Here is a 20,979-nt window from a genome sequence, read left to right on the forward strand (position 1 = left end):
AAAAATGCATCTAATGTACCCCATCTTCCACCAAAACAAGAAGTGTGGGGGGGAGAAGATCATCTGTTCAGTCTGTAAAATCTAAATGCAAATACTTATTTACTCTAGGAGAAATAATGCATTAGGAATAACAGGATACATTTATGAGTGCTTCAGAGTAGCAGCCGTGTTAGTCTGTATTCGCAAAAAGAAAAAGGAGTACTAGTGGCACCTTAGAGACAGACCAATTTATTTGAGCATAAGCTTTCGTGAGCTACTATAGCTCACAAAAGCTTATGCTCAAATAAATTGGTCTGTCTCTAAGGTGCCACTAGTACTCCTTTTCTATTTATGAGTGCGTGTCCAGAGCTAGTCTACTGAATAGCAAAACTACCGGTCATTCCCCAGATCCAGAGGACCAGGAAGGTACAGCAGCTTAATCAGCACCTTGCTGTGCTTTTTTAATTAGCCTTCCTGTTCACTGTAAATTTAAATAATAAAGTGTTTTTCAGAGTTTTACCTTTTGGCTGCATCACAAGGAACCAAATATGACTTTTTAAAATAGATACACTCAGGCAAGCTACAGGTGTGTCACCACCTGTAATATATACACCTAGAGAAAGGAAAAACAACCTACAGGTAACTGATCCATGTCCATTACGAGAAGTGAGAGTGGGGAGGAAGGAGGGCAGGGAGAGAAAAAACTATATATATATTAAAAAAAAAAACAAAAAAAAATGACAATTTTCCAGATAAGGACACAGCCCACTAACCCTGGTAACCAAGTGATCTTATCACTGTCACCTTCATTCCCTCCAGCCTCCTGCTCCTTATATTAATTTTCTTTATGACCATAACTCATTATGGCATGTCGAATTTAGATTGTTCTCTGGGCAGAATCTATGTCTGAACATGTTTCTGTGGGGTACCTGGCAAACATATGAGCAGTAGCCAAATAAAATATTAATAGTTTTACTGTACACAAAAAGATGATCTTTTGACACAACTTTAAGAAGAGTAAATAACGGGATGCTGAAAGGAATGCTCAAACCCTTTCATGTTAATACCTGCAAATCTTTTAAACTGTGCCTTCAACTGCAGCAGTGAATTCCCCAGAAGCCAAGGTAAGGGGATGACACAGTATTCAACACATCCATTCAAAGTGTGCAGGTCGCATCTTTTTTTGTTTGTTTATTTAAAGTACAGAGAATGATATATGAGGAAAGATTAACAGGGATTCAGTGCAAAAAAGTTGTTATAGTTTTTAATACCTTTGCTCAACCATGAGAAGTTGCAAATCACTATTTCTAACACTATCACAAATAGTGATAAACATACTATCTTTCCCAAACCTGTAGAGCAGTTCTGTGTAGCTCAAAAGCTTGTCTCTTTCACCAAAAGAAGTTGGCCCAATAAAAGATATTACCTCTCCATCTTCTCATCTACAGCTGGAACTGTCTTATTTTGTGTTTGTATAGCACCTAGAGCAATGCGGGTCCCCCAGACACTACCACAATACAAACAACAAATATTTAACTGTCAATCTTGCAGTACCTACCCTTTGGGATTTTTTTTTTTTTTTTTAAAACAGAGATGTTCAATTTTTAAGCAATTTCTATTAGTTCTGTTTTAACACTGAAGTCTCAAGGCATTTTGTGGCAGTTCAGTTAAGTCTCTTACTGGTATCTTATATGCCACAAACATCATTCAGGGATCAAGACAACCAGAGGCAGGATTAATTCATCCAAAATAATTCCTTAACAGTTGAAGATTTCCTTATACATGTTGATCCTTGTTGATGCTTTTCCAGTGCCACATTTCAGCTCAGTTCTTGTTTCCCCTGAAGTTGTGATACATGGTGTGCGTTACAAAAGGACTAAGAATAAAATGGGATAGCATGCTTTGTGGGGACCGCCTGCGGTTTCAATGAACATAGCAGGGGTCCCAACACTCTTCCGAGAAGATGTGCATGGACATGCTAGCAAAACAAAAGCTGGGCCTTTTGCAACAAAATTAGTGTTTAGATTAACATTTAGATTGCTGACTGAGATCTACTAATTTCTGAAGCAAATGAGGCAATAAGGAAAATGTGGTCCAAGCACTACATATTAAATAGTTTATCTTGCTGAAAAGGGCTTCATATGAAACTTGGCACACAGAATAGGCACAAGTTCCTGCAGGTTCATCCTCAAGATATTTGATCCAGAGGCCTCTTACCCTCTCCAATTGTAAACATACCTGGAGAGATCTATTCACAGCTCTGTACAGAAAAAAAAAAAAACCCACTCTCTCCTGAAACACTGCTGCAAACATAGGCCATGGGAATATAGTCACCAGCGTTACCAGAAGGCATTCTCCCTGGCTTATTCTTATCTACGAAAGCATCTCCGCTTCTGGAAATACCAGAAGGGCGAGTTACTGAGAGAAATCAGACAGTTTGGCAATCGTGTCCCAACAGGCACTGGGTAGTATCTTTAAGCAGTCCCAGTACATAATTTTGAACCTTCTTTCCTATCCTACACAGACCATGTAGCCAAACAGATATGCTTATGATTATTCTCCTTTTCTCACTTTTTCTGAAGTATGTGAAAGCCACAGCGTGGCCACATCATACCCAAACCAAATCTCTTTAGGTTAGCTTCCACTAACACAGCTTCCTCATGAAAGGTAATTGTTCTCTACTTTGTATTAAGTTATTCTACACACAGAGAACCTGTGTATTTTTCTTCACTGAATCTTGTATTAGAACTAAAACAGTCAAAGAAACTCCCTTGCGCCAAGTTTCCGAAGACCCTACTTGGCAAGTTTACCAAAAAAGTAAAAAGGTACACATAGTGTAACATTTCCACCTGCAAAATATTTGAAGACTCAATCGAAAGTTGCACAAGTCACAAACAAAGCCATTCATTTTGGATTCTAGGGCCACAAATGCCCCATCCTCTTCATCAGCATAGATCCTTGAAAAGTGTCCTCCAGAGAAGACCTGAATTTCGGATTATACCTTTGGCTGGGCTTCAGACAGGTGAAACCTGAAGCTACCATACTACTGAGAAGTGATCATCCATTTTCAGGTACCCATAGAGAAAGTATTCCATTGCTAGTGGAAGTTCCTGCTCTCCCACAGGCTGTCAGGGGACATTTTTGATCATTTGGATTTCAAGGCCTATACTCCAGGTCTTAAGCAAAAAAAGATCCATACTGGGAGGAATGGGCAGCACTGCTGAATTTATCTTGCTAAAGAACAGTATCTGATCAGTGTGATTATATTCCCTAATGATTAGGGGATCCTGGCACAGCAGAAACAGAAAACTAATGTGGAGACAGCCTATGTGCAAGAGGTTCCAAAGGCTCTCCATCTGATAATATTTTCCTTATTACACCATTCACAAAGACTAAGATGAAAAAGCAAAATCATCTTTCATTTAACCAGCAAGGGTACTTGTCATCTTCAGACTCAGGCAAGACATCCATACCATCCAACCTATTAAAAAAGGCTGAATGTCCCTTTAATTTTGATTATCCTTGTCTTATTGTCTAACACCGAGTTCAAAGAGATATGAATGTGGTCCATGCAGCTTATCTATCATAGCTCATTTCTGAAAGATTTGGTCCAATGTTGATTTGAAAGGCAAATGTGGAATCTAACTTCTAGTGAGTTGTAAAAACTGTCACAGATTTGCTGAAGATCTGGCAGCCATTCCTTCAATACATCAATACACCCTCCTCACAGTTTTTACACCATGTGGTTTCTTTTACCAGAATACTGTAAAACAAGAAGGCAAGAAGAGCCCTATGATATGAGTCAATGCCTAAATCATTTATGATCTAATTTCTTGACTTGGTCTTGTCAATTTTTTCCATTTCTTTTTCTATGTTCTCAAAATAAACAGATTTTAAAAAGCATTGAGATGTTTAAGGAAGTTTCACCTTCGTTCTAACTTTTGCATCTTTTTCCAGCAGGATTTCCCCTATTTCAACAGCCAAAAAAAATTTTTTTTAAAAAAGCAATAAGTATTTTTTTTAAACAGAGTGCAGTGAATACATCTGCAGACAATGAAGTCAACCTTTTTCATATTGTTTCAATTAACCTGACAAACCAGCCTCTCACATTTAGTGCAACAGATAATTTCTCTGGGATGGACTGAATTTTAATTACTTGAGCAAAAAAACCCAAAATCTGTTTCCATAATAGCCAGAACTAAGGCTTTGTCTACTTTTGTCGGTCAGGGGTGTGGAAAAAAAACCACCCATGACTGACATAAGTTTCACTCACAAAAGTGCCAGTGTGGACAGTGCTATGTCGGTGGGAGACATGCTACTGCCGCTCATTGGAGGTGGTTTAATTATGCCGACAGGAGAGCTCTCTCCCGTCAGTACAGACCAGCTACACAGGAAACCTTACACGTGGCACAGTGGTGCCGCTGTAAGGTCTGTAGTGTAGACATAGCCTAACAAGACACAAGCAATATCCATTAGCATTTGGAACAACTATTAAGCCCTTGATAATGGGCAAAGATCTAATTTGTAAAGGGTCTGAGAAACCAGGGGTGGATTAGGGTTTTGTGAAGCCCCTGGGCCAGAGCAAGTGGGGACCCCTCCCCACCCCTTCTGCCTGCAGTGTGTTTCCCCTCACCCATGATGCTCCTGCAAGGGAAATGGGGTTGGGGCACGGGGACTTGCCCCACTCCGGTTGGAGCGCAAGGCGGGCAGGTGGAGCCTGGCAAGCCCCCGTGCCTCGACCCTGCTCCCCGACTAGAGTGCCAGGCGGGCAGGCAGAGCAGGGCAAGCCCCCGTGCCCTGACCCTGCTCCCCAGCATGAGTGCCCGTCATGCGGAGCAGGTCAGGGTGCAGGGTTGCCCATTTTTCCAGGGCTCCCCAGTTGGCCGGGGCCCCAGACATGGGCCCCATTGACCCAGTGCCTAATCCGCCATTGTAAGAAGTAAATATGAATGAGGGTTTTTTTAAATATATAAATGAATTAAATCAGCTGCAACACTCACTTTTTAATTAGAAGCTAAAAGGTACTTTGGAAAGTTTTTTCGTGTTAGTTTCACCAGAAATTTATGCTGCTTTGAAAACAATTGATCATCATCAGGAAATGAACAGAGATGGTTCTGCTGGGAACAATTTTTATCCCATTCATGCCCACGTTACAAGTTTCAAAGAAATTAAAGTGCTGAATGTAACAAAGCCACGGCATCCCCCACCAACTCCAAGACTGCACACCACCTGCTCAGCCAGGCATCACATTACTATGTGCACATTGTTCAGCTTTTCTTTCAAACAATGGATTAAAAAGGTACATTGTCAAGGCTCACAGACTTAAAATTGGACCCACCAGCAGTGTTATGATTGAGGAGGCACTAATTGTACTCTCTCTGCAGTCCCACTCTTCTGAGACGGGGCATTGAAGCGTACCACAATCACCTTCTTGATACACTTTTATGAGAGCAGAGCTGACAGGCACAGTGGGAGAAAGCAAGCGTCTGTCTTCCTAGAGAACCCCCTATATCCAGGATTTTTTGTATGGATGCTGAGTCTCTCAGGTTAATATTAGCCACATACTGGAGACATTTCAATCCCTCACCCCACCTATTTATTTTAAGTAAAATATTCTCAAGAGAGTGAGAGACTTAAAAACATCCATCCTTTTAAGCTACGTGAGACTTTTGGCAGACAGAACTAGGAAGTTTATTTTGAATGAGAAAGGTCATTTTCCTACAAGGCGGGGTGGGCGGGGGGGATTCTCAGCCTTTACCCCTCGGCAACCCCATAGCCAACCACCCTTTTCCCCTCCAGTGAATCAACTCCTGCAACTGTTCCTCTTTAGTTGTATGCCCCAGAATCCTTTGTGTTGCTTCCTGGAGCTCTTAAGAGGCAGGGCAATAATTGAGGGATCAGAACTTGTCTAAAGTAGGGAAACAAGGGCGGTATTTCAATTGAATTAGCTCAACCAAACTAGCTTAACTCAACTAAAACCTCCACTTAATGCAGCGGTCCCCAAACTGGGGTCCGCAGAGGAACATTTGAGGGTTGAAGCAGGGTCTGGGCCAGCCTTCGGGAGAGCAGAGAGCAGGCTCCAGGCCAGGCCTGCTCTGTCCCCGCCCACAGGTTCTCAGCCTGGCCATTGCTCTTCACCTGGCTGCAACCCCGGTTTCTGGCCCCACCTCCAGCCACAGCCCCAGGCTCCCCGCCCAGCCATGGCTCCAGCCTCAGCCCTCTTAACCCTATCTGCATCCCCCAGGAGCCACAGCCCTGCTGCCAACCACAGCTCCTGGAGTGTGCAGAAAGGGGGAGGGGCAGCACGATATGAAAATTTTGGGGACCACAGACTGAATGCCTACACAGTTTAACATCTTTAGCTGCATTTTAGCAAGTCGAGTTACAGTTTGGCTCTAGGCACTCTGATCGGAGTACAGCACAGCCAGCTAACTTGCCTTCAGATGTGCTTGCCTGTTATCTTAACAAGCCATCTTTCCTGAAATGTGCCGCCCAGAACTGGACACAATACTCCAGTTGAAGCCTAATCAGCCCAGAGTAGAACGGAAGAATTACTTCTTGTGTCTTGCTTACAACACTCCTGCTAATATATCCCAGAATAATGTGGGACTGTCATACAGAACTGTGTCAAAAGTCTTGCTATAATCAAGATATATCACACTTTCAGAATGGAGAGAGCTAAATAGCAGCGTTCCCCGGGAGTCTGTACTGGGACCAGTACTATTCAACATATTCATAAATGATCTGGAAAAAGGGGTAAACAGGGAGGTGGGAAAATTTGCAGATGATACTGAACTACTCAAGATAGTTAAGTCCAAAGCAAACTGCGAAGAGCTACAAAGGGATCTCACAAAACTGAGTGACCGGGCAATTAAATGGCAGATGAAATTCAATGTTGATAAATGCAAAGTAATGCACACTGGAAAACATAATCCCAACTATACATATAAAATGATGTATTTTAAATTTAAATTTTAATTTTAAATTAGCTGTTACCACTCAAGAGAGAGATCTGGAGTTGTGGATTAGTGTCTGAAAACATCCACTCAATGTGCAGCGGCATTATCATTAACGGATTGATAAGAAAGAAAAATATCATATTGCCACTATACAAACCCATAGCACACCAACATCTTGAATACTGTGTGCAGATGTAGTCGCCCCATCTCAAAAAGAGATATACTGGAATTGGAAAAGGTTCAGAAAAAAGCAACAAAAATGATTAGGGGTATGGAACAGCTTCCCTTTGAGGAGAGATTAATGAGATTGGGACTTTTCAGCTTGGAAAAGAGACGACTAAGGGGGCATATGATAGAGGTCTATAAAATCATGACTGGTGTGGAGAAAGTAAATAAAGTATTATTTACTCCTTCTCATAACACAAGAACTAAATTAATTAGGCAGCAGGTTTAACACAAACAAAAGGAAGTATTTCTTCACACAAACACAATCAACCTGTGGAACTCTTTGCCAGAGGATGTTGTGAAGGACAAGACAACAACAGGGTTAAAAAAAGAATTAGATAAATTCATGGAGGATAAATCCATCAATGGCTATTAGCCAGGATAGGCAGGGATGGTGTCCCTAGCCTCTGTTTGCTAGAAGCTGGGAATGGGCAACAGGGGATGGATCACTTGATGATTCCCTGTTCTGTTCATTCCCTCTAGGGCACTTGGCATTAGCCACTGTCAGAAGCCAGGATACTGGGCTAGATGGACCTCTGATCTGACCCAGTATGACTGTTCTTATGTTCACTGCTCCCCCTCCCCACCCCCAACTAGACCAGTAACACTCTCAACAAAGGAAATTAGGTTGGTTTGGCATGATTTGTTCTTAAATCCACGCTGGCTATTATTTAGAACCCTATTATCATCTAAAAGCGGCAAAGAGTCCTGTGGCACCTTATAGACTAACAGACTTATTGAAGCATAAGCTTTCATGGGTGACATGCATCCGACGAAGTGGGTATTCACCCACGAAAGCTTATGCTCCAATACGTCTGTTAGTCTATAAGGTGCCACAGGACTCTTTGCCACTTTTACAGATCCAGACTAACACGGCTACCCCTCTGATACTATTATCCTCTAGTCAGTGGTTTTCAACCTGTGATCTGCAGACCCCTGGGGGTCCAGAGACATTGTCTAAAGGATCCGTGAAAGGCTGTTATTGCCATAGAACAGTGGTTTTCAACCTGTAGTCCATGGACCTCTGAGGATCCACAAATTATGTCTGAGATTTCCAATGGGGTCCGCACCTCCTTTTGAAATTTTTTAGAGGTCCACAAATATAGAGAGGTTGAAAACCACTGCTCTAGGTACTTGCAAACTGATTAATAATTTGTTCCAAATTCTTTCTGGGTGTCAGAGTTAGGCTGACTGGTCTAGAATTCCCGGAGTCCTCTTTGTTCCCCTTTTTACTGATAGGTATTATGTTTGCCTTTTTTCAGCTCCCTGGGACTTCACTCATCCTCCACGAGTTCTTAAAGATAATTGCTAATGTTCCAAGATTGCTCCAGTTAAATAAGTATTCTATAGTGCATCTCATCAGGCCCTCATGACTTGAATACTTCTAAGTTCTCTAAATATTCTTTAACCTGTTCTCTCTCTGTTTTGGCAGCTCTCCTTCCCCATAAAGTAGAGGACCTACACTTTCCTTCATTTTTCTCTTCCTCCTAATGTATTTATAGAACCTCTTCTTATTGCCTTAATATCCCTTGTGCCTTAGCTGTTCTGATTTTTGTCTTTACATGCTCATGCTATTTTTTTGTAATCATCCTTAGTAACTGTGGATTTCATTTGAATTTTGGCTTCCTCGGACAAAGGGATGCCTCCATGCAATTTTTGTATTCACATATCTATACCGGTTTAGAACAATGGCTCTCAAACTTTTTTTTACTGGTGACACCTTTCACATAGCAAGCCTCTCAGTGCAACCCCCCATTATAAATTAAAAACACTTTTTTATGTATTTAACACTATTATAAATGCTGGAGGCAAAGCGGGATTTGGGGTGGAGGTTGACAGCTCGCAATCCCCCCATGTAATAACCCCCAGTCTGAGAACCCCTAGTTTAGAAGCAGATAGATAAAGGAGTAGCAAAAAACTTGTGCTTAGATTAGCCCTAGGAAACAGATACCAGAGATTAAAATATTTTCATTGTTTAAAAATAAATTAGATGCTTTATTGTGCCCTAGCAGATCACCTCTTCATTCATTTCTGTGAAGTGTGCTAAAACTTACAACACCCCCACACTGGTAAGTATTAGTTTTCCCATAATTAAAGTGGAGATAATGAAGCACACAGATCTCAGACACTTGTGAGATGGGGGAGGCAAGTGACTTGCCCAAGGTTACAGAGCAAGTCTCTAGTAGAGATGCAGGAACCCAACTCACAGGTCACAGTAGTGCACTCTCCTCACAAAAGGCAGAATATTAGTGAACTGGAGTGTAACAAATTAATATTGGAAAAGCGCCCCCATTTTTCTTCTTTGCACTATTTAATTGTGTTAAATGAATTCATCCCATTTTTAAGATATTCCTCAACTCAGAATTGTCTCCCCTGAAACTCCTTTGCCACAATATACACATTTCTAGCAGAATTCAGCTCCATTATCTGCTCATATTTGACACTCCATCAGACCAGATATAATCTGAACAACTTCATTCCTTAGAAACAGGTACATCAGATCCCAGCTGGCTGACTTGTGTGGGCACACTGGGCACTGCTGTCATATGCCAGTTAAGTAAAACATCCTGTCAAGCACAAAACTCTTTGTGAGCCCAAGATGTCAAAGTGCTGATTTCAGTACAAGGAATGAGATTACCATAGTTTTTCTACTTATTCTGTGTTGGATGGGACTTCAGCAGAGACATTGCTTGGGGAACTGTCTTGGGAAGGCAGGCCAGGAGGCAAGACAGCCAAAAACACCCGAAAGGTTGTGGCTCAGCTGCAGGAGATGCTTAGTCTGGTTCCAAAATTATAACCATAGTAACATCAGTGTTTTAGATCACAACATCCCAAGTAAGGAAATATGAGATTACCTTTTGGAGCAGCTCATGGGCAACCAAAGAGGAAATCAGAAAGGTCAACACAGATTTGTTTCTTCTGTGTGGACATTGGCATCCACACTGTACCTCCCAGGGATGTTCAAAAACAAGGAGGAATTAAAGTATGAGGAAGCAGAGGAAGGGCGGCGGGTATAAAGAAAAATGCTTTTATAAACCATACGTAAAAATAACTGTGACCACGGCACATTTGTAAGTTCCTTCAGAAGAGGAAGGAAGTGGTTGGTGTGCTGGCCTGGGACTTGGGAGACCCAGGTTCAATTCCCTACTGCCCACATATTCCCTGCTTGACTTTTGGAAAGTCACTTAGTCTCCCTCTGCCTCAGTACCCATGTGTAAAACGGGAATAGCAGCCCTGGGCTGTGATGTGGATAAATAAAATTAAAACTGTGAGGCGCTCAGATACTACATTGATGATGGGGGGGAGGGGGGGGGCAGGGTGTCATATAAGTACCTAAGAGTTTGATAGCTAGATAAAACTTAGTGCCTATAGTTAACACTATGAAAAGTGGCTGTCCAGCACCTCTAAAATGCCTAGCTAGTAGTGAGCCATAACAATTGGAGGGTAAACTATACAAGATTCCAGCACTGTTTTTAAACTTCACTACAGAAAAAGGGAACATGATTTATTCAGAGCCATGTCACCACCTTCTCATTGGACCGGATTTTCTTCCAGCAAGTCCACACAAGGTAACTTTGTTGTCCGGATTATGAAACCACCATTGCAGTTAACCTTGCTTAATTTATTTCTTTAAATAAGTCTGGAGATGCAAATATCTGCATAAATCACCAACTCATCACAGAAAAGTTTCTTTCTGCTTTCAGCTCCAAGCAAATAGCATGAGGAACAGAACATGGCAAAACAATTATGGATTAAGAAGGCGGCACTAAAATCATGATCTGGCTGCACAAACTCAAGGCTTTAAAACCTCTCCCCAGCACAGGTTTCCTCCTCCTGCCTCCCAAAACTATCCACCTCCACATAGTACAGGAGATGCCCTTCCAGGAAACCCAAACTCAATGTCTCCCAATTCTCTTCAGTCCCAATCTTCACCCCATTGATACTAGGCTAGGCTCACCACAGGTGCAATGACAAGGAATGACATTTTTCTTTCTTTCTCCTGTCTATGGATTCAGCAATCAGGGAACAGGAATGTCTTCATTTTTTTCTGCAGTGGTGTATGTAACTTCTTCCTTCAGAGGATACGGCCCTCCAGACAGGGTTTCTCTCTTCCCCGCCAACCTTCAGAGGTTGGGTTCTCCACAGAGAGCGATTACGGGAGGAAGGGGATTACTACTTAAGAGAGGTAGGAGGGCAGTCAGGTTGGCGTATCTGAGCCTCAGAAGTTTGGAAACCTGAGTCACGGCTCACAGACAGACTGAGTGCTCTCAGAGATCACCAAGAACATTTTGCACAGGCCTCACTAGTTCTATAAAGTAAAGTCTTCATCAGCTGAAATTACAACACAGGCCTGTTCCTGAGACAAGAGTCAGCATGTCAGAACACCATGTTCATTATGGCCAGTGATGGCCATGGTCCACCACGGAACATGGCTTACTGAATTAACATAGTAAGATGGAACAACCTTGCTACAGGACCACTTCATGTTCTACTGAAAAGCAGGGAAACTTCCCTGGGTCTGGCTTGCACACCACGCGTCAAAAGAAAAGGGGTTTCTCCGACACAATACGACCATACCTAAGTGCTAGTAGTCTCTATTATTCCCTCTTGTTTTGTGTTTGCACAAAGCATTTTTAAACACAATGCTCTGCGTGGTTTTAAATACGAACAGGTGTCTTAAAGGTAATCTGACTATCTGGGAACAATAGATCTATCTGGCTTTGAAGAACTTTCCAAAAGCCTTTAGCTGATCTGTGGGGTTGTAAGTGCTTACAGACTGGGCAGAGTGGATGAAAAGGCCATCGTTCCCTCTTTTCCTACTGACCAAAAGAAGAGCTTTGATCATTTCTCCAACACACTAACACCCTTGCAGGTTTGCTACCAGCCTGCATAATACTGAAGAGAATATTTGCTCTAGAAGAGTCTGCTCATGTTTAGAGTTTGGAATGTTGTATGCAACTTAAGCATCTCCTCTCATCTGCCTGCTGGGGAAGTCTGTAATCGAAGAGGACACCGGAGACATTTCAAAAAGCAATCTCTTTCCACAGCACACTGAAATCAAAGCAGTCTAGTGACAATTCTGTGTAATGACTGCCATCTTGTGCTCAAAGAACAAACTGCAATTACTCTAGAGAGCATATTGCAAGGAAAGACTCCTTCACAGACCATAATTAAAGGAACAGTTGTGATCAGTAGGCCTGAAATCTGATCTATTTTTGTTTTGCTTATATCTGTTTGCAAAGTCTTTAACTATTTGTCTTTTATTCCCCCAAATAAATATTTTAATGTTGTTGTTTTTTAAAAAGAACAGCAAAAGAAAAATCAATGGCAGCAGCATAACACCAACAATAATGCTTCACAAGTATATGGTACTTCACATGTCCAAAGTGCTGTACAAACTCACCATTCATATGCAATCCTACAACAACAAAACTAGCATACATTTAGAATGAAGGAAAGAATACCAAAGCAGATTGCAGTTTAAGCTTTAATCTTCCATGGGGTTATTATAAACAGCGAGATGGAAGAAAAGATTTGAAAATTCACAGAAGATATTTTAAAAAGGATATTGTTACGATAACATGTAACAGCATTATGAGCAGCAAAACCTTTGGAGTTATTAGCACAGGTTAAGATCACTCATTTTTGACTGAAAAGAGCCATTAACCAAAGTTCCGTTCTGCTACCCTCTCACAAGCAGACCTTCTAATCCAATCAGAGCCTTTTCTAGAACCCTAATTATTGCTCTGACTAATCAGGCTTGAGGGCATCAATGATAGTGGAAGTAAGGTCAGTTTACTCATGCATATAGACTCACTGGAAGTTCGAGATGCAATGCAGGAATAAGACAAGCAGGATTCAGCCCAAGGGTTTAAGTTCCAGAGAACTAAACATCCCATTGTCAGCCTCCTCCACTACAAATTGTGGGGAATTTTTCATGCTTGCCTCTCCCCTCCTACCCTCCAAGCACGGATCAGGCACAGACTACATTCCACAGGGAAAGCAATTAGGACTATGAGAGCATTGTAGATATTAGCATTCAGTCAGAAAGATTTCCCATTTATTGGTTAAAACAAACATGTCCTGGTAAATCTCTATTTTAGTTTCAACACTTGCCCTATAAATAGCCATTTAAAAGCCCACAGAACCCATTTATGGAACAAAGAGACAAAAGTGTCTCTCTTCACAAATCAAGAAAGAGCTATAAGCAAGTAAAACAACATGTATTTTATTAATAAAACCATTACTACCTACCTCCCCTGTGATTGGGTTGGTCCCAAACTTCTTTATCCAAGGAACAATACTCCTGAAAAGAAAGGAGATAAGACAGGAAGTCATACACAGAATTAGGAACCCACGTTCATTGTTAAAGACCTGTTTTATCATCTCCAACTGGTTATGAAAGCCCAACTACAAAAGTATTTGAAAGAGGCAAGCAGCACGAAGTGGCCTTTTATCACTGATAACCTTTTGAAAAGCTGCAGTACAGTATGAGCACACCCACTCCTTCCATGACAAAGTGATATTTTACATACCCTACAAAAATGTTATTTGCCCTAATTGAGTGGGTAAAGCTGATGCACACTCCACAGCAAAATTTTCCCCCACTGTATTTATGGATGGCTCATCTTATTAGATAATCAAAACAAACAATGTCCCCTTCTGACTTTTAAAAATGAAAGACAAAGGCATTTTTTTAATCTGCAGGTCTTGGTTTTCGCTGACTGCCTGCTGAGGTTTAACAGTGGTGAGTACATCTCCAGAGAGGAAGAAATGAAACCCAATGTAAGTGAGCAGAGAGGGAAACGAAGGCATTTTTAGTGTTTCTATGACTTCTCTTCCCAATGCACATAGTAAGCACAGTTACCCCAAGTGCTGCTGCATGATGAATTTTTCATGTACTATAAATCTCTAAGTCCCTCCGCACCTAAGTTCCCCTGCCATGCTTTCAAACTGGTAGGAACACAAAAGGCTATGGACCATCATGCAATAACCTCTGCCAAGAAGCACAGTTAAAAGCACGCTGCTCCAGCACAGAAACACTGTGCATTTACAGCTACAGCTGTAGCCTTCTACATATAGCTATGATTTTGAGAAACAGAACCATTTGAGAAGTGAGACAGGCTTGGACTGGAAATCTAAGCACCAGAGGGAGAGACAGGAACTCGGGAGTTCTAATCCCAGTTCTGACACAGATTCCAATCACGACCTTGAGCAAGTCACTTAGCCTACACAAAAACTAAAACAAACAAAATAAAAATGGAAGTGAATGACTTACAGCAAATCAAAGACTGTTCCATCTGGTGTGCAAACTGGATATTCGAATGGTTGCAGAGATAAACTAGGAAAAAGTACACATTTATTTCAGATTTATCAAAGTCACCTAGAAAGTCACAATACTAAACTAGCAAATATCATTAGCTTCTATCTGAGCCTTAAGCGCAGGTCTGCATCAGTGAAGATAAAGTGAACCTTGCAACTTACATCTGACTATGTGGAACTTACTAAAACTGCATCTTGATTTCTTTCATTCTAGCATCTGTGTTTCATCAGCAAGAAATAAATTCTAAGCACAAAGAACTAAGATGTGAAAGGTCCTTGCAACTTAATCGTTGGCTCTAAGTGATGCAGGACAGATCAAGGATATAAAACACAGTGAAGGGGAACAATTTGAGCATCAAGTCTAGAACTGTATAAGTATTAACTTATTTGAACTTTGCATGTTAATTCTTTGCAAATTTTACAGTTTATATATTCCTTTTGAACTTTACAGTTATTACATACAACCTCTAAGACACTGGGCTTCTTGGAGTCAAAAACATACATTTCAATCCTTGCTGAAATTTTGTTGGTCTTACTTTAAGGAATGATAGTTACTTTCCTGATGTCTGTCTGCTCTATCTACCATTACAGGAAACATGATCTGGTTAAGGACTCAAGACAAAAAAGATTTTTTTTATATCTTACCTGCAGTGATCAAAAGATAAACGTCTAAAATTTGCTTGTGGAATATCTGTTTACAAAAACAAAAAGCAAAATAACTTTAATAAATCCAGAGTATTTTGGGCAGTAAAAGTGCTTCTGATACTTACGATTAATCCTTAGCGATATATATTTGGAAATTACTGGTTTTGATATGTCAAGTAGTAATTTGCTCCTGACAAAGACAAATAGTCTAAATCTTGTGAAACAGTAACAAAAATCAAAACTTCACAAACCAGTGCAGTGCAAACCCCAAGTCTGCTCCACAAATGAAACTGGAAGATTTAGGAAAAGGCAAGTTTTTAAAGTAGTTGAGATATTCCTTGGCCGGTTGCCCCCTTCCCCAAATTTTTGTGGTTTTACAACCACATTATCCTTTTTTTTTAATCTCTTCCTTCTCTCTTTTTAAAACCACACTGACAACAGGGGAAGCTGACCAAATATAAAGGGGAAAAGTGAAACTGACAATACACAAAGAGCTGTCAAATGTAACATGTAAATAAGTTAGGGAAGGGTACTCCCAGCATGAAGGGAAGTCTGAAAGAAGGGGTGGAGATGCCTATGGGAAAAACAAACAAATGAGGTCTATACTGACATCAGAGGCTTGGACGCTTGGAAGGGGTGGGGGAAAGAATGGGTGAGACCAGGTAAGAGATATAACGCACAGCCCTGAAGGCAAAGACAGGGAGTTTAGGTTTGATGGACAACATAATGTGATACTACGAAAGACACTCAAAGGAGAAGCTGGGGATGACATGGTTGAAACGATAGCATTTTGGATTTGTGGACAAGGTTAGCATTAGAGACCTGAAAGGAGATGACAAGTATAGGTGGAAGATGCTCAGGATGTGGAAAAGCGATTTAGTTATAGGGAGAGAAAAGGGTGAGGTTTTCAAATTCTGTGGAAGAAAAGGTGACAGGGTTTGGCCGAAGCCTAACTGTGAGGGAAGAAAGAGGGTGGAGTCAAATATAACATCCAGGCTACAGGTATCAGGACCCCACTGCGACTACAACAAGGGTTCTCAAACTGGGGGTCGGGACCCATCAGGGGGTCATGAAGTTATTACTTCGGGGGTCGCAAGCTGTCAGCCTCATCCCAAACCCCACTTTGCCTCCAGCATTTATAATGGTGTTAAATATGTAAAGAAGTGTTTTAATTTAAAATGGGGGGTCTCACACAGAGGCTTGCTATGTGAAAGGGGTCACCAGTACAAAAGTTTGAGAACCACTGGACTACAAGGATGATGGAGTTGCTAACTGAGAAGGCAGGAACTGGAGTGGGTTTGGGAGGAGTTCCAATGTGGCCATGCTGAGATTGAGATGGCAATGACCTATCCAGGATGGCACCTCACAGCAACAGTGGGAAGTGCAAGCCTGAGGAAACGGATACAAGCCCAGAGTGGAGAAGGATATCTGAAAGTCATTGACGTAGAAGTGATAAGTAAACTCATGTACAGTACACACATGGGGTAACCAGGGGACAGGACGTAGAGAAAGAAGAAAAGAGGGCTAGAATGGCACCTTGAAAGTCTCCAACAAAAGAAGAGAGTAAACAGAGAAAAAGAGGCATGGTTGGAAAGGTAGATCAAGATCCAATAGAGGATACAACCAAGAAAGACAAGGAAGATAGGACATGATGACGGAGAGAGCAGCCAACAAGATCAAAGGCAGCAGAAAGGAGAAGGGGGGAGCATGGCAAGTAGGCCTTGAAACTTAGCCAAGAGAAGGTCATTCACAACTTTGATGATAGCAGAATAAGGAAGTACGGGGTAGGAGACATCAGCACTGAAGTGTGAACATACACATAAAATATAGAAACAGTCAAAAGAATTAATGTAGAAAGAAAACACGGCAGCTTTAAACTGTTTACCTGATTTCTTTCCTCCATAAAAATGTGTGTATTCTGCACACGTTATGTACCTAAAGAGTAAAGAGGGGACGTGTTAATGCTTAATATATTCCACTACAACACTAACTATATTTGGCAGAAATTGATGACTTTTCAAACTTAAAAAGTTCTATTAATAAGCGATGTTAAACATTCTTAGTTACCTGACTTTTTCACACCTTCACCCAATATTAACCAACTCTGATATTAGGTGTCACACCTTGGTCTTCCTAATACCCAGAACAGGGCCTTTGGGAAATACCACAATAATAAGAAAACAATAGTGTGCTGTCACCATATTCTGTCAGAGGTAGTGACATCCATGTTATAACACGATTTTTTTTTTATTGTCACCATGGATGGGAAAACATAATTCCACACTCACATCAGGGAGCTGTGCTTTAAGCCTGGGAGCTAAAGGACCAAGGCTGACCCACAGCTCCCTAATACAGCTGTTGTTTCATATTTTCCCAGCCAAACTTTTTTTTTTTTTAATTGTGTAACACAGATATCCCAACCCATAACCAAGCTGTGATCTTACACACAGTACTTGTAAAGCAGACAAGTTCTTTGTCCTACCTAGCCGCTTCTGAACCTGGGAGAGTAAAGGATTGTCTACATGGGGCATACAGCAAAAAAAATCCAAATTAACTAAAAGGTGTGAATTTGAAGTGGATTAGTTAAACCAGGGGTTCTCAAACTGGGGGTCACGAGATTATTACATGGGGGGGTCGTTCAGCCTCCACCCCAAACCCTTCTTTGCCTCCAATATTTATAATGGTGCTAAATATATAAAAAAGTGTTTTTAATTTATAAGGAGGATTGAACTCAGAGGCTTGCTATGTGAAAGGGGTCACCAGTACAAAAGTTTGAGAACCACTGAGTTAAATCATTTAAATACCTGTGTGGAGACGGCTATTGAGAATTAAAGCGGCCTTAATTCAGTTTAATCTTTATTCACTTTGTAAGTGAACTAAACTAAACCAAATTAAGGCTACTCTAATTCTGACTAAATTAAGGTGTTCTGTTGACTTGCAAATTTAAGTAGTGTAACTTCAAATTCACACCTTTAGTTAAAAAAACTTCCACCCACAACGAGCTGCGCTGTCGGCAAGAGAGTGCTCCTGCCGACATGGACAAAACTTCTGCCTTTCTGGGGAGGGTGTGTTTTTTTAACACCTCTAAACAACAATAGTTTTGTCTTTCACTCACCAGTGTAGACAAAGCCTAAATGTCTTGCATCCGATGAAGCTGTAGCTCACGAAAGCTCATGCTCAAATAAACTGGTTAGTCTCCAAGGTACCACAAGTACTGCTTTTCTTTTTGTGAATACAGACTAACACGGCTGCAACTCTGAAACCTGTTTTAAAACCTGAAGCTTATTTCACTGAGCCACACCCATTCATTGGATTGTGCCTACACTAGAGGTTCTCAAACTGGGAGTCGGGACTGGGGTCATGAGGTTTTTACATGGGGGGTCATGAGCTGTCAGCCTCCACCCCAAACCCCGCTTTGCCTCCAGCATTTATAATGGTGTTAAATATATTAAAAAGTGGTTTTAATGTATAAGGCAGGAGGGGATGTCACACTCTGAGGCTTGCTATGGGAAAGGGTCACCAGTACTTTGAAAACCACCGGCCTAGACCCTGGCCCTGCCTGCTCTGCCCACGCAGCCCCTATGTGGGAGGGAAGGGGGCGGCTCTGAGGGCCACTGGCTCCGAGGACACCGCTCCGCAGGCCCCAGAGGCAGCCGCATTAGGCAGCGCGGCCCGCACAGGCTTTACGAAGGGTTTTAGGCTCTTCCGGGCCGAGGGGCGGCGACTCGGGCGCCCAGGGCCTGTAACGCGGGGCGGGAAGCGCCGGGGTGCAGCAGCCTGGGCGTGGGACTGCGGAAACCAGGCCTGGCCACCCTCCCCGAGCGGCTTCCACGGCGGCGGCCGTAGCAGGCGGCCCGCGGGCCGAGCCCCGCCAGGACAGACCCCCCGCGCCCCGCAGGGGCCCCGCTCACACACTCACATCTTATCCTTCTGGTGCTGCCTCTTCCCCATGGCGGCGGCGGCTCCCGCTCGTCCCCGGCGCAGGAGACGCGGCCCCTACCAAGGGCGGGGACGGACCCCAAGCTGGGGCGGACCCCCTAGCTCCGGCCGGCGGGCTCCTCCGGGGCCAAGCCGGCTCTCCCGGGCACCACAGCGACTTCCGGTACCACGGCGTGCGCCGCTAAACTGGTCCCCCCGCCGAACCGGGGCGCCCCAACTACCGTTCCGGCCGCTCCTTCCAGCCCCCGCCCTGGCGTCGCCGGGCTGTTGGGGAGAGTCCTGGGTCCTGGCCTAGCGTGAGTCCATAGAACCATAGAATATCAGGGTTGGAAGGGACCTCAGGAGGTCATCTAGTCCAACCCCCTGCTCAAAGCAGGACCAATCCCCAATTTTTGCCCCAGATCCCTAAATGGCCCCCTCAAGGATTGAACTCACAACCTTGGGTTTAGCAGACCAATGCTCAAACCACTGAGCTATCCGTGGAATCTGCCGTGCTGGGAGAAGGGGCGCCCCGGCCGCGGCGCGCAAGGGACCGGAGCTAGGGTCCAGGCAGTGCAGGTGCGCACAGCCGAGCCTCCCGCGCTGGGACTTAGTTCTGAAATCTTTCTCCTTCAGGCTGCCCTGCCCCGCCGCCGCCCAGACCGTAATCCCGCAGAAGAGCGAGCCAGGGTGTCGTTTCCAAACCCCTGGGGAATGGAGCGAAAACAGCAAGCCTCTTTCGTCCAGCTGTCGGTCCCATTAATAGAACAACTGGTAGCCCTGGTCTACGCTAGGGGGTCAGGTCGATTTAAAAATGACCGCGTCCACACAACCAACCCCGTTCCGTCGACCTAAAGGGCTCTTAAAATCGACTTCTGTACTCCTCCCCCACGAAGGGAGTAGTGCTGAAATTGACCTTACAGAGTCAAATCTGAGGTAGTGTGGACGCAAATCGACAGCATTGGCCTCCGGGTGCTATCCCAGAGTGCTCCATTGTGACTGCTCTGGACAGCACTTTGAACTCCGATGCACTAGCCAGGTAGACAGGAAAAGCCCTGGGAATTTTTGAATTTAATTTCCTGTTTGCTCAGCCTGGCGAACACAGCAGCACTCAGCACCTTAGGTGACCATGCAGTCCCCACAGAGTCGCAAATGAGCTCCAGCATGGACTGAAAGGGGGACACTGGATCTGATTGCTATATGGGGAGAAGCATCTGTGCAGGCTGAACTCTGATCAAAAAGAAGAAATGCAAATATGTATGCCAAAATCTCACAGGGCATGTTGGAGAGAGGCTACAACAGGGACACAGCAGTGCCAAGTGAAAGTTAAGGAGCTCAGGCAAGCCTACCAAAAGACAAAGGAGGCAAACGGTCACTCTGGGTCAGAGCCCCATACATGCTGCTTCTATGATCAGCTGCATGGCATTCTAGGGGGGGACCCTACCACTACCCCACCACTGTCTGTGGACACCTGTAAGGGGGGAATCTCACACAACAGGGAGGAGGATTTTGTGGAGGAAGAGGAGAATGCACAGCAGGCAAGTGGTGAATCCGTTCTCCCCAGCAGCCAGGACCTTTCCATCACCCTGGAGCCAATACCCTCCCAAGGTGGGATCCCCAACCCTGAAGCTGGAGAAGTCACCTCTGTTGAGTGCACATTTGTAACTACAGTACAGGGTTTAAAAGTAATAGTGTTTAAAGTTTGATTTGCCCCGAAGAATTGGGATGCATTCACAGCCAGTATAGCTACTGGAAAAGTCTGTTCACATGTCTGGGGATAGAGCAGGAATCCTCCAGGGACATCTCCATGAAGCTCTTCTGGAGGTACTCTGAAAGCCTTTGCAGAGTGCTTTGGGGGAGGGCTGCCTTATTTCATCCTCTACGGTAGGACACTTTACCATGCCAAGCCAGTAGCAAGTATTCTGGAATC

At 43.3% G+C, this 20,979-nt stretch overlaps 1 protein-coding gene across 1 annotated transcript in view; it reads right to left on the minus strand.

Moving 5' to 3' along the window:
* Positions 1 to 19,245, minus strand: part of PPIL2 (peptidylprolyl isomerase like 2) — a 114,796-nt gene extending 95,551 nt beyond the window's left edge. The window contains exons 1-5 of the mRNA XM_048821949.2: positions 19,051 to 19,245; positions 17,017 to 17,066; positions 15,132 to 15,177; positions 14,443 to 14,505; positions 13,419 to 13,470 (exon numbers count right to left, since the gene is read on the minus strand). Coding sequence (XP_048677906.1) covers positions 13,419 to 13,470; positions 14,443 to 14,505; positions 15,132 to 15,177; positions 17,017 to 17,066; positions 19,051 to 19,082 — 243 coding nt within the window. The 5' untranslated portion in view covers positions 19,083 to 19,245. The remainder of the gene's footprint in view (positions 1 to 13,418; positions 13,471 to 14,442; positions 14,506 to 15,131; positions 15,178 to 17,016; positions 17,067 to 19,050) is intronic.
* Positions 19,246 to 20,979: the final 1,734 nt, after the last annotated feature.

This window comes from Caretta caretta, chromosome 15 (genome assembly GCF_965140235.1).
Source record: "Caretta caretta isolate rCarCar2 chromosome 15, rCarCar1.hap1, whole genome shotgun sequence".
NCBI classification, from domain to species: Eukaryota; Metazoa; Chordata; order Testudines; family Cheloniidae; genus Caretta; species Caretta caretta.